This window comes from Hydra viridissima, unplaced genomic scaffold, assembly GCF_058129835.1.
Source record: "Hydra viridissima isolate aposymbiotic clone 2 unplaced genomic scaffold, HvirCarnegie_v1 scaffold_3, whole genome shotgun sequence".
In the NCBI taxonomy this organism is placed as follows: Eukaryota; Metazoa; Cnidaria; class Hydrozoa; order Anthoathecata; family Hydridae; genus Hydra; species Hydra viridissima.
The window spans coordinates 480,503-503,900 of record NW_028324302.1 but is presented as its reverse complement, the minus strand read 5'-3'; the positions used below and the strand labels follow the sequence as shown (position 1 = coordinate 503,900).

Below are 23,398 nucleotides of genomic sequence, written 5' to 3'. Positions count from 1 at the left end.
ATGGGTTTATTAAGCAATACATCTTAATAAGTTAAAACATTTTTTCAACTTGCTGATTAAAGAAATTAATTTCATTTACAATTTTATTTTTTAATTTTAATGTGTTTTGCAACCAGCATTCATTAGCATTGCATGTCATTACAAATTCAGAGGTAATATCTTCAGCTATCTGATCATGCAATCAGCTTTCTGATCATGCAATCGAAATGGTATTTTTCTGGGTTCTAATTTTGTTTTTAAAAATAAATACATCCAAGGAACAAACCACAAGTAGTATGCTTTTTTTTTTTTTTCTATTTTGAAAAGGTTCTTGTTTTTTTTTTTTCCAAACATAATTCATGAATGCTTTTAATCTGTTTGGTTTTTTGTGCTTTACGCATTTTCCACGGCTAAAAATATGATTGTAGCACTATTAACGGCGTATAATATTATTTCCTATGGTTGTACTTAACAAAACCCCCTGTGTGGTTGTTTAGGAAAGAGTTGCAATGAGTTACGACGCAATTTTGCAATAAGAGCAATTGGCTTTGAAGATTTTCTGCAAAACATAAAAACGTGCTGGGAAGGTAAGTTAATGTTGCGTGTCATTGCTCAACGTCATCGATGGAAATGTTATAAACTTGGATTCTTAAAAAGCACACGAAATGGTATAATTTCCCAACGATAAGAGGTTTTTGATCTTGCCGTAGTAATAGTTTGGTTTTGCCGTAGTAATAGTTTGGTTGAGCTTTGATTGATCCTGATTCTGTTCTTCCTGTCACATGATCAATTGACGGAAAACTTAAAAAAGAAAGCTAAGACTTAAGAATATTTGAGCCGCTCAGAAGCCTATGCGGTTAAGTCCATTTTTTGATATATACTGATTATTGGAAATTTTGATGAAATAAATAATAATCTTCTTAGTTATTAAAGGATTTACTCGTTGGTTACTTTACACACTTTTCTAATTAAATCAATAAACCAAAAATTTTAAAAACTAATGTATCAAAAAACATTAATTTTCTCAATTTTTGTGTTTTGGACTTAACCGCATTGGCTTCTGAGCGGCTCATTTGATAAATAAAAAAAAATGCTCGAAGATTAATTTTTTTTTTTTTTTTTTATGTCGAAGATTGTAAGTTTATGATCATACAGCTTTTGTTACATATCATAAACATGATGGTATAAAATTTGTAATAATTTTTTTTTTTTTTTTTTTAAAGACAATATACAACCAGTAACTATTGACGAGACAGACCAATTTGGAAAGAGATCACAACTTTTGCATGCAAGTTCCGAACCTGACTTGACTTACACTGACTATTTAGTACCAGTAATAAAGACAGACCCATCATTTGTAACAAACGAAAACGACTTGAACTTAATAAGATATGAAAAAACTACCCCAAGGTCCGTTACGCGGCTTTCATTGACGGGTTTTTATATTAATCCATATAAAAATCTCTTGAAGAAAAAAAATGTGTCTCCTACGCAGGGTATTTTTACTCCAACTTTAGCGTCTATTTTGGAAAATCTTTCATCACCGATACAACAGGTAAACTTAATTAGTTCAGCGGCCAAAAAGTCATCGAATTTTCTTAATAAGCTTGTTTTAAAACCCCCTCCAGTAGATTCAAGAATATATACAAAGCAATCAAAAGAAGCGTATGAACAGATAAAGCGCGTATTAGAAGAGAATCCTAGCTTAACACTACCACCGTCTTTGTCTTTGAGTTTATTACCCACAATACGAAGCCATCCTACAAACTATGGCATGGATTTGTCGCTTTTAAAATATAACGCATTAGTGGAATCGTTGCCTTCTCATGTTTTAGGTCCCACTTCCTTTTTATACGCTAAACACACTTCGCCTATCTATCATACTTCAACAACAGACATATTGTTGCATTTAAACAAAAACTTACATCCTAAAGGATATTTGACGAGCGTTGGAACAGCAAGTGATTCATTTGAGAATTCCCAGATAGATCAATCCATGTCTTGGCAAGATTATTTTCAGTTTACAAACTTATTGAAAAGTATGGGTTACAATAACAAAAACGACAATCAAAATGATAAAATACGCCCCTCATATGATAATTTACAGCCCTCCTATGTTAGAGACAAAAATCCTGACATTGGTCGGTTAATGACTTTATCTCAGTTGACCGAAAATGTGCCGCTAGGTATTAAAAGGATTGCGAAACCTTTGTCTTCATCAATCTCCCCAAGGTTTCCATTTATGTCTTCTCTAAGACCTAACGAAGAAATGCAGCCGACTAGCAGTATAAATTCATTGGTACATGATGATTTAAATGATGATACTTCGTTTCTGAGCACCAAAGAAACTCCTGATCATCGTCAGCTGCTAAAATCGCAATACGATGCATTTGCACCGAAAAATTTAGAAGATATTGCAGCCAGATCGCATATTACAGATGAAGATGATACAGGGGCACCAAATTTGTTAAAAACGGAGAGTCAAAAGTTGCTTATTAGAGATAACATGGAAAACAAATCGAAACCCTCAGGAGAATTTAAGATTCAATCTAAAAATCAAGAAAACTTTTTAAAGAATTTTCCCTCCTTTAATAATAACAAAACAAATAAAAAGCTTAGTTATAACAAGATAACTCAATTTGCTAAAACCTCGAATCAAAACTCAGCAGTTATTTTCTCCAATAGTGGCGAAAAAAGAAATACAACTTATGATGACGCCACTAAAAGTTATTTTGAAAACGGAGATAACTACAGTGGACAAAAAGCCGGATGTGACATGACAAAAAACTTCACCAATGATATTTCCAGCTTTAGCAAAAACAAAGACTGTCATGATTTTCTTACGCAAGAACAAACTTTTATTTCTTCTGTTTTAAAAAATAAATTTCTTTTCAAAGAAAAATTGAGAAATATAACGAACTCTAAGCTTCCTTTGGATGCGCAAAAAATAAATTCCTTAATTAATGTTCAAGGAAACAATGGAGTATTTTCACATTCAACAGCTTCTGGTAACAGCAGAGACGAAAACTATAGAGAACAAGAAAATGAAGAAAATGACGAGCCAAACATGGAAAGGGAGACACAAACTAACAAGAATAAGAAAAAAATGAAGCAGCAATATATAAGTGACTTTGCGAATACAAACTCCGTTAAAGATTTGCTTGATATCAAATATGCTCAAATCGAAAATAAGTTGATCAACGATTTAAAGCTAAGACAAGCTGTACTACAAAAACTTGAACAAGAGTCGATTAACCTCAAACCTGATGATTTGGCTGACTTTAAGAAGAACACGAGTAAAAAGGAAAATACTTTGGATGACACGAATTCATTAGGACGACCAGTGAGCTTATCAAATCTTAATGAGATATTTAAAGAGATTAACGAGGAATCGACTAAAAGAATTTCAATGACAAATCCTACAGCTGTATATGATCATAGACAGAATGGTCTGCCTTTGGCAGATGACTTATCTTTTTTCGGGACAGAAAAAAAGGAATATACCGAGGGAGACTATAAGTATAAATCGCCCACAAACAAAAGAAATATAATAGAAAAAGTGGAACCTTTTAGTCTTGCAACGAAATCCCGCTTTAAACTAAAACATTCGAATCCCACTGCGGGCTTCAAGCGTAAAAGTCAACAACGAGAAATTGTGCTATTTCGAAATAGTAATGATGATGATAAATTTTTTCTAAACAACCCGGATAATGGGTTGAGACATTTATTTAATCCTTTAGACTTTAATAAGAAAAGAAACTTTACCAGTATTTTCAGAAGTACAATCGAAGCTATGACAAAAAATGATCCTCGTTTATCAAAGGATTCTTTAATAAAAGATTTTGGTAATTTAGCCAACTTCATGGAGATCGCGAATCAGTCATATGACAACACGCGGCCTTTTAAAAAGGCTGGTCTACATTCACAGGGGAGTGTACACAGGTCTTTCAATGCATATAACTCTCTTCCTTCAACCCCGCAACATTCGAATTTAAGCAGAAACCACCTACAAGACTTCAAAAATTTTATAAAGACATTCTATGAACGCAAAACGTTACCAAAAGAGAAAACTTTATTTAATTTTCTCTCAAAAGATATCAAAAATGAATTCTGGAGATTACAGAATAAGTCAAAAACTAGCTTCGAAAATTCGTTTAATTCCGACACCAAAAATGCGTTGAAAAATTACATCGGGATACATAAAGATAAACAAAACAACTACAAAAATGAAAACAACATTCGAACCATACAAAAATTAGGACCTTTGTATCTTCCGCTAAAGATTGAGCCCAAAAAAACGTCTGAAGGACAAAAGAGAGAACTTAAAAATAAAATTACAAAAACCTTCAACCTTTCAAAGTTAAAGTTTGGTGTATTTAATGGTAATGCCATAGTAACGTAGCATCAGTCAATAGTTGTAATTAAGTTTCTTAAACTGTGAACAAAGAAGTTGTTGGTATAATGTGATTCCATTTTGCAGTTCACGATACCAACAGTTAAAATTTGATTAGCTATAAAAGAGTTGATACAGATCAACTCTGTATCAAAGCTGAGAAAATTTCATTTAAAAAGAAAGACAAAAATCATATTTAAACAGACCATGGTTTCTTTCATTGTAAATTTAAGTGTTAATACCATCCATTACAAAAGTTCAGAACTTTCTAAAGATTTCATTCTTAAGTGTTTTATTGGATTAAAAAAATCACGGTTTTTCCAATATCTATTTGGTAGCCGAAATATGCAACCATTTAAAATCATTGAAAACAAATTTAGCTTTTGTTATTTTGATTTTGTGTCTTGCAACAGTGAAAAAATTTGGTTATTTGTCGCTTGCGGCAAAAACATTCTATAAAATCCTATAAAATACAAAATTTACTTTAATCCATTTCAGCTTACGGTGAGTTTCAATCAGCCAAATAAAAACCAATTCTCTAGTTATAAAAGTTCAGAAAAAGATTTGGAATCTACCACAATTTTTGGTAGATGCCAAACCTTTTTCTGAATTTGTAGAACCAGAGAGCAGGTTTTTATTTGAGAGCTGGTTTTACTTCTGCATAGGAGTATTGTAGATCTTCCAATTCCTAAGTTTTTACTCTTAAGGTGCTCGGCAAGAAGTTAAGCTGGGATTTATGGGGTAAATGTTTCCAAAATAAACATATTGAGTGCGACCATTTAACTAAAGCCCTGTTCATGCATTCGCTACGCTTCTAATATAATACAGCCCAGTTTTATTTATATTTGTTCTTAATCCAAACAAACTCTTTTATCGCTAACCAAACAAAGTTTTCGCTCTTTCATTTGCTCATTAAAGATGGTAAATTCCTACTGTTCTCCCGAAGCTCATAATTGAAAATGCTGAAATCAGATGTGATAATATGAAAGAATTTCATGGCTTATCAATAGATAAAAAAAAAAGAGTTGCAATAGTATTACCGATTGAGTCCGAAAAAGTTATTACTCATTAATTTTTTAACTTAAGGAGTTTTTTCCGACTGAATCGGTAATACTATAATAGAAAAATTGAAGGGGTTTAAATCAGACGAAGAGGGTGATCAAATGTGCTTTGGCTAAAAATTCATGGTCTAAGACAGTTGGGTTTGCACGGTTATTGCCGTGACAAGGAGTGTTTTCTTGAAAAAAAAAAAAACTTCTTGTTGGTCAGAGAAAATGATAACCATCCAAGAAAAGAAATGAGTCTTTAAAATTTGTTCCAGATACTTTTTAGAGCCTATCCACAGGTCTGCCTTAAGAAAGGTGATTGGCATCTTTTATCCTATTTAGGATGCTTAGACTAATGGAATGAACTGATGGCATCAGAGACTTGCTTCGCATTCTTCTTGGTGATGAAGCGGTCAGTTTGGCTGCTGCTGGCGTGATCAACAGTAAAATAATTATCGTCAAGAATTTATTATTAAAATGTGAACGGCTGTTAGTTTAGAAAGTCATAAAATTTTTATTTGTTAAAGAACAGTAAAAAATCAAAAAAGAAAAAATTTAAAACGATAAAATGATTTTAAGAATAACCTTTATCAATTACTCACCGAAAAAAAAACATTTTTCTTTAAATTTGTTTAACATTATTGCTTTATTGATGATCCAGAGCACAATTTATATAAAAGACAACAAAAGTAACTGAAAAAGTGAGACCTAATTGAATCTTGAATTGTATGTAATAACACTTTTGTTAAAATCACTGATAAAAGCAAAATCTTAAATATAAATGCGAAGAGAAGTTTAATGAACATTCTTTTGCTTGAATAACCAGATTCAATCTCAATTCACCTAAATTCGTACCAGCCTTTTCGAAAAAAAAAAACTTGAATCTATAATGATGGAATGAATTGTTGGAAGAAAATGGCAGGTTACAATAAACATTATTTAGAAATATTCCAAAAGTTTGACAAAAATTCTGAAGGAAAAATTTACCATTCACAACTCCGCAATTTTCTCACGGAACTTGGGTATGATGCAATCCATCCAGCTTATGAAGGGATTATCGAGAGATTTGAAAGAAAAGATAAATATACATTTGAACAAACTCTGTCACTTTTAAATGAACTTTCTGAAGAACAAAATTTTTGTGAAAGTTGTAAGTTTAATTCTTCTACTATAATTATTTGATTTCTATAAACAGAAACTAAAAAGCAGTGTACTTTTATCTACTTTCCTATAAAATACTTTAGGAATTTAGTATGGTTTTCCGGAGGACCGGATTTAGCACTTTAAAGATGGATGGTTTTTTTAATCCATCTACATTTTATTTACCTCTTCATTCCATTTACATCTCTACATTTTAGAAATGGTAACGGGAGTTTTGTTTATTGTAATGATCGAGTTTTTTTTCCATAAAAATCTTCAGCACAGTTAAAAAAGTTAAATCGTTACCGCGTTACTCTTTGTTCTGCACTAAATTACGGATTGCCCAAAACGGGGGTTGCGCTGTGGAAGTTTTACTTTAAGTTCGTAGTTTCATTCTTGCGTACATGATTACAAACAGGATTGAATTTACGCTTCTATTTTATAAGTAAATATTTAATCCTATAAATTTTGTTCGCTCGTGTTGGAACATAGTGAGAAGTTTACGTTGCTTACCAACTTGATTATACGCCATTATAAATAACTCCCTGCATAGAAATTTGTTTTCGGAGGTAAATATTTGAATTGATCTGTTTGCAAAAGAGAATCTTGAATTCAAATCACAATTTGAGGAAACTCTATTTGGTAAAAATTCCATGAAAGAAATATTGAAATGTATAAATGATGTATAAATAAGTCTAACTAAATAATTGATTAGAATTTATACATATTTTGATAAAGTTTCTTTTGAAAGTATCTCAACAAACTGTGAGGCAGATATTTTTTATGCGTTTTTGTTTATTTATTTATTTTCTTATTTAAGAGGCTGGGATTGTGTTTGGTTAGTTATAAGATTATGAAATGGGCGGTTTGTGGTGTTTAGAGTGAGTGAGGGCGTGGGGATGCCTCCTGGTTCTGTGTGGTAGTACTCTAATTTTTCTTATTGTTACTCGCTTACTTTTCTTTGCCCGCGATATTTCTTCTTTAAATTTTAAGTTCTTCTTTTCGTTTAGTTAATGTTATCGTAGATAATTTGTCAGCTTTAAATTACAAAAAAAAAAATATTTCTTACTCTGTCTTTATTTCTCTTATGATCCTTTTATCTTATGATTCTTTTATCTTATGATTCTTTTATCTTATGCATCCAATTATAAATTTCCCTGTCCCTGTATACCCGTATGTTCCTAACAACGGTAATTTGTCTTCCCAACTTTTAACTCTTTCTTAGTCTCCTTGTAATCTGAGTCTAAAGTTCTCCCCGGTAACTCCAACCCCCTCCAATCTTTCGTTTTTTTGTTTTGAATTTTGATGTAGGATTCTCTGTTTTGGGCGTTGGCATTTTTTCAATTTCACTTGTGTGTAAAATATTAGTTGTTCATTTTGGGTAGTTAGATTGTTACAAATGGCATCTTGTTTAGATTTATGATTAGAATAAGCTTCCTAACAAAACTGTTGTCTAAACGATCACTTGAAAGGTGGAATGTAAAATATAGCTGAAGTGATTTAACGTAAGAAATTTGCTAGTGTTAGTGTCACAAATACTTCCTGACTTTTTAAAATACTATGGAAATTTACTCCCTATTTAAAATGATGTTACTTAAAGCGTCGAGAAATCGGAACAATAACAAGCGTAATTGCTGCTGAAAATTCTATTGTGTTGTTATAAGATCAAAATTCTCTTCATAAAAATGTGTCATCAAAGATTGAAAATTACTAAGTAAATCTTTTTTGATATCATAATCGCGTTGTTCATTGACAGTTCAAAAACCAACCCTATTCTTCTTTTTGTGTGTTTGTGTGTAAGTAAAAAACGAATTTACCTTGTTTATACTCTGTAAGGATTTTTACCAGATTTCCATCTGAGTTCGTATCAACAAAAACAACAAATTTCAATAAATATTTAATTTGTTTTCATACTCTAACGTGTTTATTTTTTGTTGCTATAAAAAAAATAAATGTGTAAACATAATAAAGAACAATTCTGTGTTGATAATTATGTTGTCAAGTTATTATCTTTGATTATGTTAAGTATCTAACATTAAAAATGCAATTTTATATACAACATAAGTATTCATATGCAGGCCCGCCACGATCCTTAATGACGCCTGGGGTCAAAATTTAACTAGCGCCCTATAATATCGACTGAATCCAAAAAAGTTTGAGTACTGTCCAAATGTTAATTTTTTTGTGCGCCCCTTCTGATCCTGCGCCCGCACTGCTCCACAAAATCGCAAGATACTACTTTGAGCTGTGCCAAGAAAATGCCTTATATTGGCTGAAAGCCCTGTGCATCCAGACTCCAAAAATGTAAGAACTGAAATCCATCTATTTTGTCAACAAGAGAAAAGCAATTTCAAATTTTATTACCTTTAGCACATAGTGATGAAATGACAGCTTTTCAAAGTTTTGCATTTTTCAGCATTCAAAACAATTCCATTTCTGTAAAAAGCATTTGAAACATAATACAACATATTCTGTTGTTACTTAAGGCTGAAAATACAGAACATTTTTACACTGAAATAAATAATCTTAAAATTTCGAATTAGATCATGTTCTTGTTATTCTGAAAATCTTTAGTTCTCATATTCTTGAGTTCTCTTCTCAAGTGCTAACTGTTGCATTCATTAATGCAGGCCAAAAGCTTCTGGATGACCAGAAGATCGCTTGTACCTCTGCCAATGGGCACTAAATTGGTGATGAATTGCTTCTGTTGCTTGTTCAACGAAAATGCCAAGAGGTGCTCTCTTCATTTCAACAAATTGTTTGATGTGAAAAAACACAGCATGCACCTTTGGAGTAGCACTACACATTGGCAGTGCCAAGAAAGAGGCTTTGAACTAGTTGATGCTTTCTGAGTAATCTGATCCAAGTTTTGAACCAAAGCAAGAAGATACAACCACTTGAAATTTTCTCATGGTTTCCACACAACCAAAAGCCTGGAAGGCAGAATCTTTCTCTGCAAAATGCTGAAGCAAATCCAGATTGTTGAGGAGTTTGTAGCATTGATTGCCTGCAAAGTGTCCTCCATGGAAAGGTTCTTCATCAATATGAAGAGCAGCAGGCCATTGGCTGGCTTTGGGCAAAACATTCTTTAAAGACTTGTACAGGTGATTTACCACACCAAGCAGAAGATTGAGCTTCATTGGAGGTATCAGCTCTAAAATCAATGAGTCAGAAGAACCAGTGATTATTGGCTCATGAATCATATTGCCAAAAGATTTTGCCACTCTGACATCACCTTCAGATCGTTTAAATGCTTGGTAGCAGTTCATCAATGATCCAAGTATCCTAAGTGAGCCACAACTTGAAAGGCATCTTGAATCCACATCATACCATGTGCAAGGATGTGAGCTTGCATGGTTTTGCAGCCCACACATGATGTTAGCCAGTTTCAAATCACATAAAATGATGAAAAAAAAAAAAAAAAAATCACATAAAATCACATAAAATGAAAAAAAAAATTTGCTTGAATCAGTGACCAGATGTGTTTGACATTCAGATAGTTTTCAGGTAATTCTTCAGCAATGGCAACAATCAACTGTTGTTTGACACCACTGCCCTTGGCTATTCTCTGAGTCAAGAGGTGCTTTGAAGGTGGGAAGCTGACATCCCTCACTGGCCCATTTCAATGATTTCAAGGCAAACCTTCAAAAATCCACCACCTCTATCAATCCCACCCTTGATCAAATGATCAGAGAAAACTTTTCTTGAAAAGAGAACCTCATCAATTAGCTCTTCAAAGCTTTTGCAACGAACAACAAGGTTCTCTGTCTGTTCAGTACTGTTTTCTGGTTGTGATGAAATTGTTGTCTGAGTGAAAAAGTCGGACAAAAGCTTTGACTTTAGCCGAAACTTGGCTCGAAAGTTGGGTTCAACAATCCTTGATTTACTTTGTTAATGGTTTAGGAAAGCTTTTCCATTCCATTGTTTGATAGCCTAGTATTAAGCTGAAGTTGAACAAGATCTTCTGTTATCATGCTGGGCTCATGGAATAATCTCTTTGCACTGGATGGTCCTTAAACATAAAAAATATTTTACTACTATTCAGAAAAGAAAAATGATAATTGAGCACAAAGTCAAAGCATTTTCAATTTGAAAATCAGATCTTCATTATGTTACCTGCTTTTACACGAAGTTGTCGACCTCCTTGAGGTTGAGAGATTTTGGCTGATCCACCAGGAGTTGTATCTTTGGTTGTGATCACTTGTGAGGCAACTTGCTCTGCTGCTTTTGGATCTTCAGATGCATGTTGTTTCAAATTCTGTCGGTACTGAAACTGATTACAGTTGTGTGTCAAACCTTTGCCAATAAGGCTCAGGCAGGTAGAGCAACGCTTTTGTGGCTGAAAATCCTTCATTTCCTTTGATTCTAATGGACTTCTTTCATTCAGCTTTGAGTGACCTATCTGGCATAATATGCAGTGACATTCTTGGTTTCTGGTCGCCATTCTCACATTGATAGACTTGAAGTTGAAAAGGGAGGGAAGCTCAATATCTTTTCCTTGTTCTTTTCTCAAAAGAGTAATCCGGCATGCTGAACAAATGCCTCTAGGCATTCTTGGGTCTAGGAAGTCCAGATTTTCTTCAAAGATTTTTTTTATTCTGTCCGCTTGAAACTGAGTCAGCTCTCTAGTAGCCTTTTTCATGCACATAAAACAAACGGTTTTCCTGCAATCAATTCATGATCTTTTGCTTTGTTAGGCATTTTGACGATTAAAAAAGATCCTGCTACGGCCGCACATTTCAAAACAAATAAAGGTTTTTCGTAAAATAACCAGTGGTTTTTCAAATTTGAAATAATTATGACGTAATTGGGTTTGAAGTTTGGGTAAAAATTGGGTCAAAAACTACGAGTAAGCATGAATTTTTAATAATATTTACAGGAGAAAAGGGCTTACTTATCTGTATCTTCAGCAGCAATAGTTGTAACATATCATCGTTTATTATTATTATTCTTACTCCTAAAAGTCTGCAGGTCAGGTTTGTATGTTTCTGGAATATTTTGATGTTGTTTTTGGTGCTGTAAAAATGCAAAATTTTGAAAGGCTGTCATTTCTTCATATTGTACAAAGTAGGTAAAAACTAAAACCTAGTTTTCTCCAACAGACAAAATAGGTAGATTTCAATTTTTACATTTTTGAAGTCTGGTTGCATAAGGGTTTCAGCCTATGTAAGTCGTTTTCTTGGCACAGCTCAAAGTAGTATCTTGAGATTTTGTGGAGCAGTGCCCGGGTAATAATTACCCAGGAACCCCCCCCCCCTACCTACGCGGCGGTCCTGTTCATACGTATTGATTCAATTAGTGCTGTTTATTTTTTGATTGCTTTTGCTGGTAAGTTATTTTATTTTTTTAAACTTATTGTACGAGAAGTAAATCGAGAGTCTGTTATTTCTGCTTGAGCTATTAAAGAGAATCTAAGCATGAACGTTTCTGAATGAACAAATACAGCGTAGACTTCGCTCTGCAGGGTTTTATGAATCCCGTATCACAAAAAAACTTTTCATTTCGAGAAAAAATAAAACTAAGCGCCTTGCCTTTGCAAAATAGCATTTTTCAAAGCCATCAGATTTCTAAAAATCAGTTTTATGGTCTGATGAAAGTAAATTTGAGCTAAAGAATTCCAAAAATAAAGCCAAATGTATGGTATAGAAAAGGAAAACCCTGAGACAAAAAAACTATAAAAGCAGCTGTCAAGCACGGAGATGATAATGTATTTGTAAGGGGCTCTTTCAGTTATAACGGAGTTGGTCAATTAGTTTAAATATAAGAAAAATGAACATGAGCTGGAAATGTAAATATTTAAAGAACCAACCCCCTCCGTCAATAAATTAAGATTACCGAATCAATTTGCCTTCCAACAAAACAATGATCCAAAACATACCAGTAAGATTGCCAAAGTATATTTTGAAGAAAATAAAATAGAATTGTTGGACTTGCCTGCTCAAAGTCTGGATATTAATGCGATTGAAAATTTGTGGTTTTATTTGGATGATAAAGTTAAAAGGGATGAGTACAGTATCAACAAACAAAATTTCTTTTTAGCTTTGGAGGTAGCTTGGCATAACATTTCTCAAAACTATTTACAAAACGTAATTGATAGTATTCTTCGTCTCTTACAAACAGTAATCGATCCCCAAGGACTTCATACTAAATATTAATAAACTGTAAAACAAAAAACTCAGATATATTTAACAAAATTTGAATTCTTTTGACGCTTCCTAATAATACAATTTTAAAATAATTTTCTTTTTGTCAGAAACAAGATTAATTTCGCAAACTTTATAGTTTATATTTTTAACAGTTGTAATAATTTTTAATAAGTTTTTAGGTGAACAAATGTTTCATTTTCTTTTAAAATTATAAATAAGTAAAAAAAATTTTCAATAAAATTTTTCTTAACTTTTTTTTCCAATAAGTCTAGGTATTAAAGCTTAGTGGATTAGTAATACATATGTTTATATATATATATATATATATATATATATATATATATATATATATATATATATATATATATATATATATATATATATATATATATTAAAGTATGAGCAACATAGCAGGATAACAAGCACGATTATCAGTGTACGATTGCGAAAGAAATCTTGCTCCATCATTCATATATTTATTAAAAAAAAGTTAGATTAGTTTTAACCAAACATGGCTATCAGCTCCAACCATGGACTTTTGCTTCGTTTACTGACGTAGCTAATTTTTTACTATAATATTTACTATTATTATTATAATAGATAACTATTATTTGATATTATTTTTATGGTATATGTTTTTTGGGGCTTCGTTCTCGTGTAAAAAGCAGATGTATTGCAGAAAAGCACTTATTTTTTTGTATGTAAGACTTTCCTGCGCTCGCTCAAGTTTTTTTACTCATAACTCCCCTTCTTCCCATCCATCCCATCTGCAAATGACAGGAACTTGTTTACTTTTGAGGTTTTTATCGGTGTTAATTAGGTTAAATTTAGTTGTTGCTATTGACGAATATCCAACAAAAAATAACTTATTAATAAACTTTAGGCAAAAAGGCATTCAAGTATTTGGACTACACGGACTCCGGTCTTATACATATGCATGATGTAAGGGTTTTTTTTTTCCACCTGACAAAAACTGCAGCGATTCAAAGAAAAGAAAAAGTGTTGGCTCTTTGCAAGTAAAGTTCAACTTTATAATTTTAATTTTGCATTTTTTTATTTCTTTCATTTTTTAGGTCGACTTGCTAAGTTTGATTTGCTTTTGTTGTTGCTATATATTTTTTTTTAGTTCACAGAAAAGTGAAAATATTGATGTAACGGAATTTCTTTCTTTAATACGACGTTTAGTTAAATCAAATACCGAACCTGAACTTCTTCTTTTATGCACTGTTTTAGGTGAGAGCTCTTTTATTTTATTATTATTCTTCTTTTTTTCACTCCTTCGTTTACGCATGCGCTGATTAAAGGCATGCACATAGTTTAATAACAAACAAAAAAAAAAAGATTTAACAAAAAACTCAATAAGAAAGTATTAAAAACAACATAACTTTTGAGTAATTTAAAAAAGATGAATCAACAACCCACCGACGATATAAAAAAGTGAAGCGAACTCTCCACGAGGACAAAAAGATGAAGCATCAACCTCCGCCCTCCCCCCAGGGCTGTCAAAATAGCGCCAAAAAAAGTTTAAAAATATTTGAGAATTATTTTTCGACTTGCATTCTAAATAACTCAGGCTTTGAACAAATTGTGGACAATGCGTCCATTTTCTCATAAAAATAGTTGTGAATTGTTAATATTTATATAACGGCACCTGATAATTATTAGTTAAATTGATTATGCCGTTCTCTTCAGGTCAATTAGCGTTTGACGCAATGGATATAAGTTCTACAGGGCAGATTGCCGCTGCTCATGTAAAAGCCTCCCTGGTATACGCCATGTGGAAGAAAGCTGGCGAAGATGAAAAAAAATTTTACAGGTAAAAAATTTTCAATAACAAAATTTATTTTTACTTGGTAACAAGTTATAAAAACCGAAATCCTATTGCATTTAGATGGAATCTTAAACAGCAGATTACTTTTGGAGATTTCTATGAGATCGTGAAACGCTTGAAGAAATGGCAATCTTTAAACAAAAAATGAAGCAACTTTGGGCTAGTGGGAATTCATGTATGTGTGAGGAAGGGTGAAGGTGTGAGGAAGGGTGATTGCGATGGGTTATTTCAGAAACTATAAAGTAATTGAAATTATTTGTTAAATCAAAATTTTCAACGAATACGATGTAAATCCCAAGACGATTTAAAAAATATAAAGTGCGTTGCTAAGCAGTTGTCATTTATCAATAACGAAATTTTTTTCCTCGGTTAATTAAAACCTTCACGAAAAAGAAAGCGAGTAAAAAGTCAGTGAAAAATAACAAATGGAATCTAAAGAAATTAAATACGCGTTTTCTTTATATGATAAAGATTTTAGTGGGTATTTAAAAAGCTCACAACTTAAAGATTTCTTGGCTGACTTAGGTTTTGATTCAGAGGATCCTTTTTATCATAATCTGATATTGGAATTTCGGAAAAATGAAAAGTTCAGTTTCGCAACAGTGTTGCAGTTTGTAAACGATCTTCAACAAACAAAACAATTGATAAAAAGATGTTTGTTCAATTTTTTTTTTTTTTTTTTTTTTCTTTATTATTTAATTTTTTAAATAAAAATGATAAAATTAAAAAAAAGTACGAACCAATCTTTTAACTGTCTTAGCTCTTAGGATTGCTGTACGCGGCTTGCGTTTTTTATTTTATTTATTTTTTTTTGAACACTTTCACTTAAGAAAATCTCACATTTAAAGACTTTCTTAAAATTCTCATCTTTCAAGCATAAAATATATAAAGATTTTCAAACTCACTTTGCGCCAATCCTTGAATTCTTGTCAAAAAAGCTTTGATTCGTTTTTAAACTGAAATTTTTAGTTGAAAGCATAATACAGAAAAAGACGAGTTAAAAATCAAAATTCCATTTTTGAGCTCTATTTAGGTAGACAAGTGTTCAACCAATTTGATTACTCAGGATCTGGTGTAATACTTGAAAGCAACATCGCGGAAGCTTTCTTTTTAATTACAGAAAAAGCGCCGATGCAAAGAAAACTCAAGATAGCAGAGCATGTTAGGTAAGCAAAAGAGATACGCAAATTTAAAAACTTGAAAACCATTTTTAAAGAAAGTTTCTTTTTAGTTACTTTTAACTTTTAGTTTTTTTCTTTCACTTTATTTTAACTTTATTTTATTGTTATTGCATTTTGATTTCATATATTTTTAAGGATATTTTTAAATACATTTTTAAGTTTGGTTAAAAATATATTAAAAAATTAATCTTAGTTTGCTTCAGAGAGAAACAATTGACGTCATAGAGTTTCAGAGCCTGATTGCGTTACTTCTAAAGTCCAAGACTCCCCGAGATGTTTTGTTTATTTGCGATGTCATAGGTTTGAACATGTGACAACTTTTCTTTAATATGTGTTTACCCCGTAAACAACACATGCAAATCATCCAAAAAAAATCTCCTCTTAAATTAGGTGTACTAATTTTTGCCTCATGCCTTTTAACCGTGCAAATTTAAATTTACTTTTAAACAAGCTTTTCTTTGAGCAAATAGAAATAATATCAAGTTTCGTTTTTTTTTTTTTTTCTTAGCTCAATATGCGTTTAACGCAATCGATACGAAATGTGATGGTCATGTTTCTACTAATCATGCAAAAAATTTACTTGAGTTTGCCATGTGGAGAAAGCCATATCAAAAAGAAGAAGATTTTTTCAGGTAAATGAGAAATTTATTTCCAAGTGAAGTTTTTTGATGTCTTAAGCGTTCATAAAATTTCTAATAAAGATGAGAAAGAAGCCGAAAGGTTTATTAAGTGATTAACATGTGAATATCAAGATTTTTATATAAAATCTTGTTACGGAGCACCACTATTTTATAAAAGCATTTTTTTTTCTTTTTTTTTTTTTTTTTAAGACCCATTCTCTCATTCGTTACACCCAATGATATATTATATATACTAGATGTCTAACTTCGATCCGAAAAGTGAAGCCGTGCAAGCCATTTCTAATTCGGGCAAAAACATGCATTTTTAACTTTTATTTCGCACGTCGGATATAGCTTTTGCCCTTATTACAAATGGCGGATTCAATTTGTAAACAAAAAAAGCGGCTTCACTTTTCGTCCAATAAAATCCCGCAAGTTAGACATCTAGGATATATAATATATCATTGGTTACACCAAGCTTTTTTTCATAGTTTAATAAGATCTGGGACGAGGTAGAACATTGTTTTTGTCATTTTTTAATCATGAAAAATTTATGAACCATTTTGCTTTTCTAGATGGAACAAGGAGCGAAAAATCTCTTTTAATGAACTTTTTTATTTTATAAAAGAAGCTACAGAGAAAGATCAAAAGTTTATGTAGGTATTCGATTTAAGTATTTGATTAAATCTAAGTATTTGATTTTATCGAAAAAGACAAAAAAAAAAAAGGAAATTAAATTGTGGCTTCTTCCGCCCAGCTCCGACGGCCTTATATATTTATGTATCAATCTGAATTTATATATATACTTAGAAAACGAATTTGAATCGGTGTTTAAAAAATAAAATATTATAAAAAACGATGATAAATTTTTTTGTTTCTTTTTGTTCATTTCTAAATGAATACTAAATTTATATTTCTAATTTCTGCTAGGAACATACAGTGATGGAAAGAAAAGTACTTGACCTACCTATTTGGAATAAATTTCACTGTTAGTAATTAACAATCATTGATATGATATTTTTATTACATCTTCAATGCAGTGCTTGTAAAAAAGTTTGCTTTTGTATTTTGTTGTCTAAGGAAATTTAAAAATTTACTGGAAAAAATAATAAATTCAGAAAAAGTCAACTTTGTACATAAATTTTGTAAAAGAAACTTAGTTAAAACACTGAAGGGTTAACGAACTGAAAAAAGTAACATCTTATTCATAATTTTTTGAATATACACAAAGCATTTTGGGTAATGTTGTTGACTAGTTATTTGGCATTTTATAACCTAAATAACATACCATGCTGTTTTTACATGATCTTACGCAATCTTTCATTTACATCTTCTACTGGATTTAAATCTGCATGTTGTGCTGGCAAATCCAAATTGTCTTCTATCATTTTATGGAAACTATCAGCTTTGTAAACACTTTACTTTGGACCATACATTTCCAGCAGAAATGTTATAAAGCAATAGCATATTATCCCCAGCGTACACATCTCTGCCACAATATCTGCTATTCAGTAAATAGGACCAACACCAGTAAGAAACATTCTCACACATCCCCATTTTGCTTCCATTTACAAAATTTAGAAATTTTTTGGCATAACGTGTGTCAAATTCTTTAACTATAAAAAGTATTATATCTATATATATATATATATATATATATATATATATATATATATATATATATATATATATATCATGCTACACTTTCTTCTTCACAGTAATCAGAGAATTTGATCTTAATTGAATTTTTAATGGACTGTAGTGTTAAAAAATTATTTAGTTAACTACTTACAGTTAAAGTAGGGAGTTTTGTCATGTGACATTTTATCGCGGAAAAAAATATACCGAACGTTTTTGAAAAACTTCGTCCAAAAAACGCAACAACTGATTTTATGTAGGTGTCGAAGAATGAAAACCCACCCATGAAAATAAATAGTATATATGTATATATAGATATTATTTTTTTTAGAAAAGGTTGCACTACAATAATTTTTTTGGGGACGTTGTTTTGCTTTAGAATTGATAAAGTTATTTAACTTTAAATGTTTCAGTTTTGTTAAATACAAGTAAATTAAGCTAATTCTTTCGTCCCCACATATAAATAGATTCTGCAACTATTTATTTATTATGTCAATCAGTTTTTTTTTTTGTTTTTGGTAGTCTAATAGGGTGGGTTTTTTGCTTTCTAAGTGGAAATTTTATAAATTTCCCCCGTCTTTAGATATTTTATTGATTACGCAACTTTTTACGCAAGAAAAAAAAAAGATAAAGTTTTTTTTTTCGATGCCAAAAGTTTAACGAGAAACTTTACGGAAATATTTCATAAAATGTATATGAATTGAAAATATTAAAACACGAATATCTTTGGAACTAAATAAGTTACAGAAGTGGTTGAAACCATTTTGAAAATTAAATATATTAGGGAATCCGATACATTTTAAATAAAAAAGATTTACATTGGCTATAAAAATTGCCTAAGCTCCCTAGTTAAAGTAAGAACACATGTTTTTACATTACTTGTAAATAATAAACTAAAAAAACTTAGAGCATTTAAGACATTTAAACTTAACATACTCTAAAATATACAGAGTATTTTTTAAAACTAGATACGTGTTACCTAACCCTAACTAGACACATGTTATCTAACTCTAACTGGACGTTTGAGTGACAATGTTTTTTAAAAGTAGGTGCGTTTTTTATTTACAGCACTTCATTCTGGTTCTTTTCATGTTATCATTGAACTTTTTGAATATTGATCTCAACTTCTATCTTTAATTAACTTTAATTATTTTTAATTAATAAAACTGATTATACCCCTAAAAATTAAAACACTAATTTAATGAGAAAATCACCTTGATCCCACAATAATTAAAACCAATCGTTATGATGTCGCTGTTAATCAAGAATATGAAGGAGATAAATATTTTGTTATATTTTAAAGACCTGATTTATCAGTAATAAGCATTATAAATGTTCAAAAAGTTATAAAAAACTTTTGTTTTTATCATTATTACATCACCCTCTAAAACCCACTGTAATAAAAACGTAATTCACAGGAAAACACATTTCTTTTTCTTTAGAAGAAATTTAGAAATTTAGACTCACTGAATGAAAACATACTTAATATCAGTACATTGAATTGACAACATCTGCAGTTTGCAAAAACTTGTATCCGTCATTCTATGAGCTTATTGAAGCGAAAAGCAAGTGTAACCCAAAAAAGATGATTCTTACAGAGACGTGTGCAATGCTCTTTCATTGAATAAAGCTACTCATTGTTATTATATATTTAAAGTTTCTTTTTCTCTGTTCAAAGTTTTATAATCTAGAGAATGTAAACCTCGGGTTGTCGTCTTTACATGTAAACAATCCATAAACTATGAAATGTTTATCAGTAATAAATAAAAAAAAAAAGTGACGCAATTGGGGAATTGAAAGTTAGCTGGTATTCTAGGTAATAATGAAAATTGGCAACCGGAGAAATGGCCAGATATTTTTTTCTTAGATGAACGCAAAACAAGCTTGAATTAAAAGCAAAAAAATAGAAAAGAAAGTTTAAAGTTACTGAATTCAAAAATTTAAAAAAAAATTATAACAATATTGATATTTATGACTTAACATACTTAAACACATTTTTGTTAATTTGGATTTATAATTAAAAGTTGGCTTCTTATATCTAATTTACAAGGAAATTATTAAAAAGTTTATGTTTTCTGTTAGACCTACTGGGTGGACCTAGTTTCATTTAATGACAAAATGTTTTAATGAGAATTAAAGTACCAATATTTTACCATTAAATTTGCAGTATTGCAGGTAGAACCATATTAGATACAACATGCAGACTCTTATACCGGCTAGGTACCAGTTCATAATTGGCATTCTTTTTGGCTCATATTTAGTCATCGTGGCCAGTCATCACACAAGTTTGTGACAACTGGCCACGATGCAACTGATAGTTTGAATGAGTACCAGATATTCAAACTATCTATTAAAATAGGAGTTACCTTAAAATGAGTGCTGTTTTTTTTTTGGCCAAATATAGCTAAATACGGTTGTTACACTTAAAGGAGGTCTTTATGCAATAGTCTATACGATAAAATAGAATTTTTACCGCTAAACACACCGTCACTAAATGAATTTGCATAGCGATAAACCTTAAAAAGGTTCATCGTGTTACACCATTTTTAACTGTACGTCTAAAATTTTTAAAGTGGCAAAGTTACATAAAACGAAACGAATTACATTACTTAAACCTAACTAATTAGTTTTTTTTAAATCAAAACCGAAAGAAATGCCTACTAAAAACAATATTTTGAAAACAAGCTTGTATCAGCAAATCAAAAAGTTAATAAAGAAGTTTTAAAAAAAACTAAAACGGAACCTAAATTTTAAAACGGTTCCTCAAATAGAACAGTAAGTTTCCCAAGCTTGAATTACACGACTGAGTAGTTATTCAAAAAGGTCCTAAGACGTCATAATATTGTACAATCAAACAACCTATGAATACTCCTGGGATGAAAAGGTATGAGTATCAAACGAATCGACAGCTCTCTGGAGTATCAAAGGTCTTGCGTTAAAATGTTTCTACAAGAGAGATTTTCGTGGTAAGCAAAGCAGATTTCCTCATAATAGTTGGAATGTTATGTTTCTTAAGGTGCAGCTCTTTTCCTAAAATAAAACACATCAGTTCTAATGAAACATGCACCTTACTCTCAGCATATAAAAAATATTTGCAGCATTAGACTTAGCAGTTTCTTTTGCTTTTCATTTTTATTTTATCACAAACTAAGAAAATATTTTTCTCTAGGATATCTGTCTCAAATGTTGAGTTTGGAACTAAAGATATTGCGGTATCTATAGTTTGTATCATGGTGGTATCATATAGTTCATATCATATGAGCATTTTTGTGATGGATATTTCTCCCTTGAACATGAAAAATACAAAATATATTTAAGAAATATTTATTACTAAACAATTTGAGAATCTTTTACTGCGTATGAGGGGCAGAACGTTCTTGAAACAATATGTTGAATTATCATACCAATGTCTATTTAAGAAAACGTTTTTTTTTTGTTTTTGTGTTGACCGTACAAGTCACTACAAACCTGTTAAAGAAAAACAAATTTCGTAAACAATGTTTAAGTAGCTGTATTTATGTTTTTATAAATTGTTTATATATTTCACTGTTTTGTTTTCTTTTGTATCTTAGATCAAAAAATATATATATACAAATAAAAAAATACATGCTGTATGATGATATGTCTTAGATTTTGAAATTTCTGTATTTACATTTAAATGCTATATATATAATAAGAGAATAGCCATGTTCAGATTCCTTTGAAATAAATTTTTAATGTATTTTCATTTTCATATTCATATAATCTCTGATATTATGCAGAGGTTGATTTTAAAACAAAATACTGCGTCAACCTACCTTTAGGTTCAAGGTTTTCCCTGATTGTCCTGACATGGGTTTCTGAAACACCAAGCATGGGACATGAATCACTTAAAAAAAAACACAAATTGACAAAGATCTCTTATCTCTAAAAATGTTTAGATGACAATTACATGAATAATTGTAAAATTTAGCTTTTTCTGAGTTATATTTCTGCCCCAATGACATATGCGTTCTGTTTATCTTTTATTTTAAACAAAATGAAATCTAATATCAGCTTTTTTCTGTTGTCTTAATTTTAATTTAAAAGCATTTTAGTGTAAAATTGTTAAAGGGTTGCCCTGTTACTTGAATTTTAGATTGTTGGTCTTAAGCAGAGTCTTTTTCAACTTTTTTGACCAAATAAATACATTATCTGGTCAAAAAATATTAAAATATAAATAAGTTAATAGTGTCTAATTGATGCTGTGATATAGGTTCCCCAGGTATCACAGTTAACGGTCATTACATATCCCAAAAAAAAAATCAGCTCTGTTAGCAAATTTCAAACGTTTTTTTGCACGTTTTTTTGCACTTTTTTTTGCACGTTTTTTTGCACTTTTTTTTGCACGTTTTTTTGCACGTTTTTTGCACGTTATTTTATTTGTTTAATGGGTAATTTTTAAAGAAATAATACACATACATCTTTTCTAGATAGATAGAGGATGGTTCTAATTATATAACTTATTTTTGTTAACCTTTGTTTACATATTACGACCGTGTGCACGCTTTGTTTTACTTTGTATTTGACTTGCCCGCATTTCTTTCGGCCTATATTTCGGCATCAAATCTTTTGTTGAACTTTTAAACTGTAAGAGCAGAATTTTCGAACAGAAGATTTAAGTATAAAAGCTGAGAACATTGACCACCATCCAGCAGGCTTGAGTAAAAAAAAATTTCGCTGAGGAAGTTTGATATTTTTTTTAGATAAGAAGAAATATACTAGTCAGTTGGGGAAAAATTGAATGCAATACACAAATGTACTGCATTCAATTTTCTCCAAGTGTATGTTTCACTTCGGCTTAATGTTGGTACAATTTGTTTTTACGAATAAAGCAGGGGCGGATCTAGGGTACGTCTAATACGTCTTAAGACGTACCCAAAAATATCAAAAATATAAATTATACTATATTCGATTATTAATTGAATTTTAAAAAAGTATATATCTTAAGTAGTATATATCAATAAGATTTAAGTACTACGCTTGCGTTTTACATTTACGAGCAATTGTGAAATAAAAATACCAATGGTTCTTGTTTAAAGCGATTTTTAAAACGTATATAAAAGTATCTTAACCGGAGGTTTAAGCAATTCTTGATAAATAATATTTACCTGAACAGATCAATAGACGTACCCAATTTTATTTTAATATATAATTAAAAATCTTTTTAAATTTTTATTTAGCTTGTTAAAAAAATAATTGAAAACTTTCTTTACTTATAACAATTTTTGGACACACCTAATGCATAACACCCTTAATAAATTTTTGACGAAATCTATTGTTTTGCAATCATCAGGAGGTAAAAATAATAATAATATTCTATAAGTGATAAAATACATCAATAGACGTACCCAGTATTATTTCATTATATTATTTATCTTTATATTTAATTTAGTTTTCATTATT

At 30.7% G+C, this 23,398-nt stretch overlaps 2 protein-coding genes across 16 annotated transcripts; both read left to right on the top strand.

The window, feature by feature from the left end:
• Positions 1–4,577, top strand: LOC145180316 (uncharacterized). The gene is made up of 4 exons (XM_090081044.1): positions 1–4; positions 117–152; positions 477–566; positions 1,203–4,577. Exons 1-4 carry the CDS (start codon positions 1–3, stop codon positions 4,379–4,381), a joined length of 3,309 nt encoding a protein of 1,102 aa, XP_089937170.1. The 3' UTR covers positions 4,382–4,577.
• Positions 4,578–6,301: 1,724 nt separating this feature from the next.
• LOC145202572 (uncharacterized) lies at positions 6,302–21,442 on the top strand. Of its 15 annotated transcripts, none has more exons than XM_090083096.1 (7): positions 14,819–15,189; positions 15,569–15,701; positions 15,910–16,016; positions 16,225–16,348; positions 16,965–16,992; positions 17,267–17,324; positions 19,417–19,761. In XM_090083096.1, coding segments are annotated over exons 1-7 (681 nt in total). In that variant the 5' UTR covers positions 14,819–14,960; the 3' UTR covers positions 19,419–19,761. The 15 variants fall into 15 exon arrangements, 13 of the variants coding, with proteins under 13 accessions (XP_089939230.1, XP_089939229.1, XP_089939218.1 ...); XM_090083094.1 differs by having other exon boundaries at positions 14,823–15,189; positions 16,912–16,992; positions 19,417–19,755; XR_016451129.1 differs by lacking the exons at positions 14,819–15,189; positions 15,910–16,016; positions 16,225–16,348; ... (1 more) ...; positions 17,267–17,324; positions 19,417–19,761 and adding exons at positions 6,302–6,568; positions 13,588–13,720; positions 13,831–13,937; positions 14,397–14,520; positions 14,596–14,777.
• Positions 21,443–23,398: the final 1,956 nt, after the last annotated feature.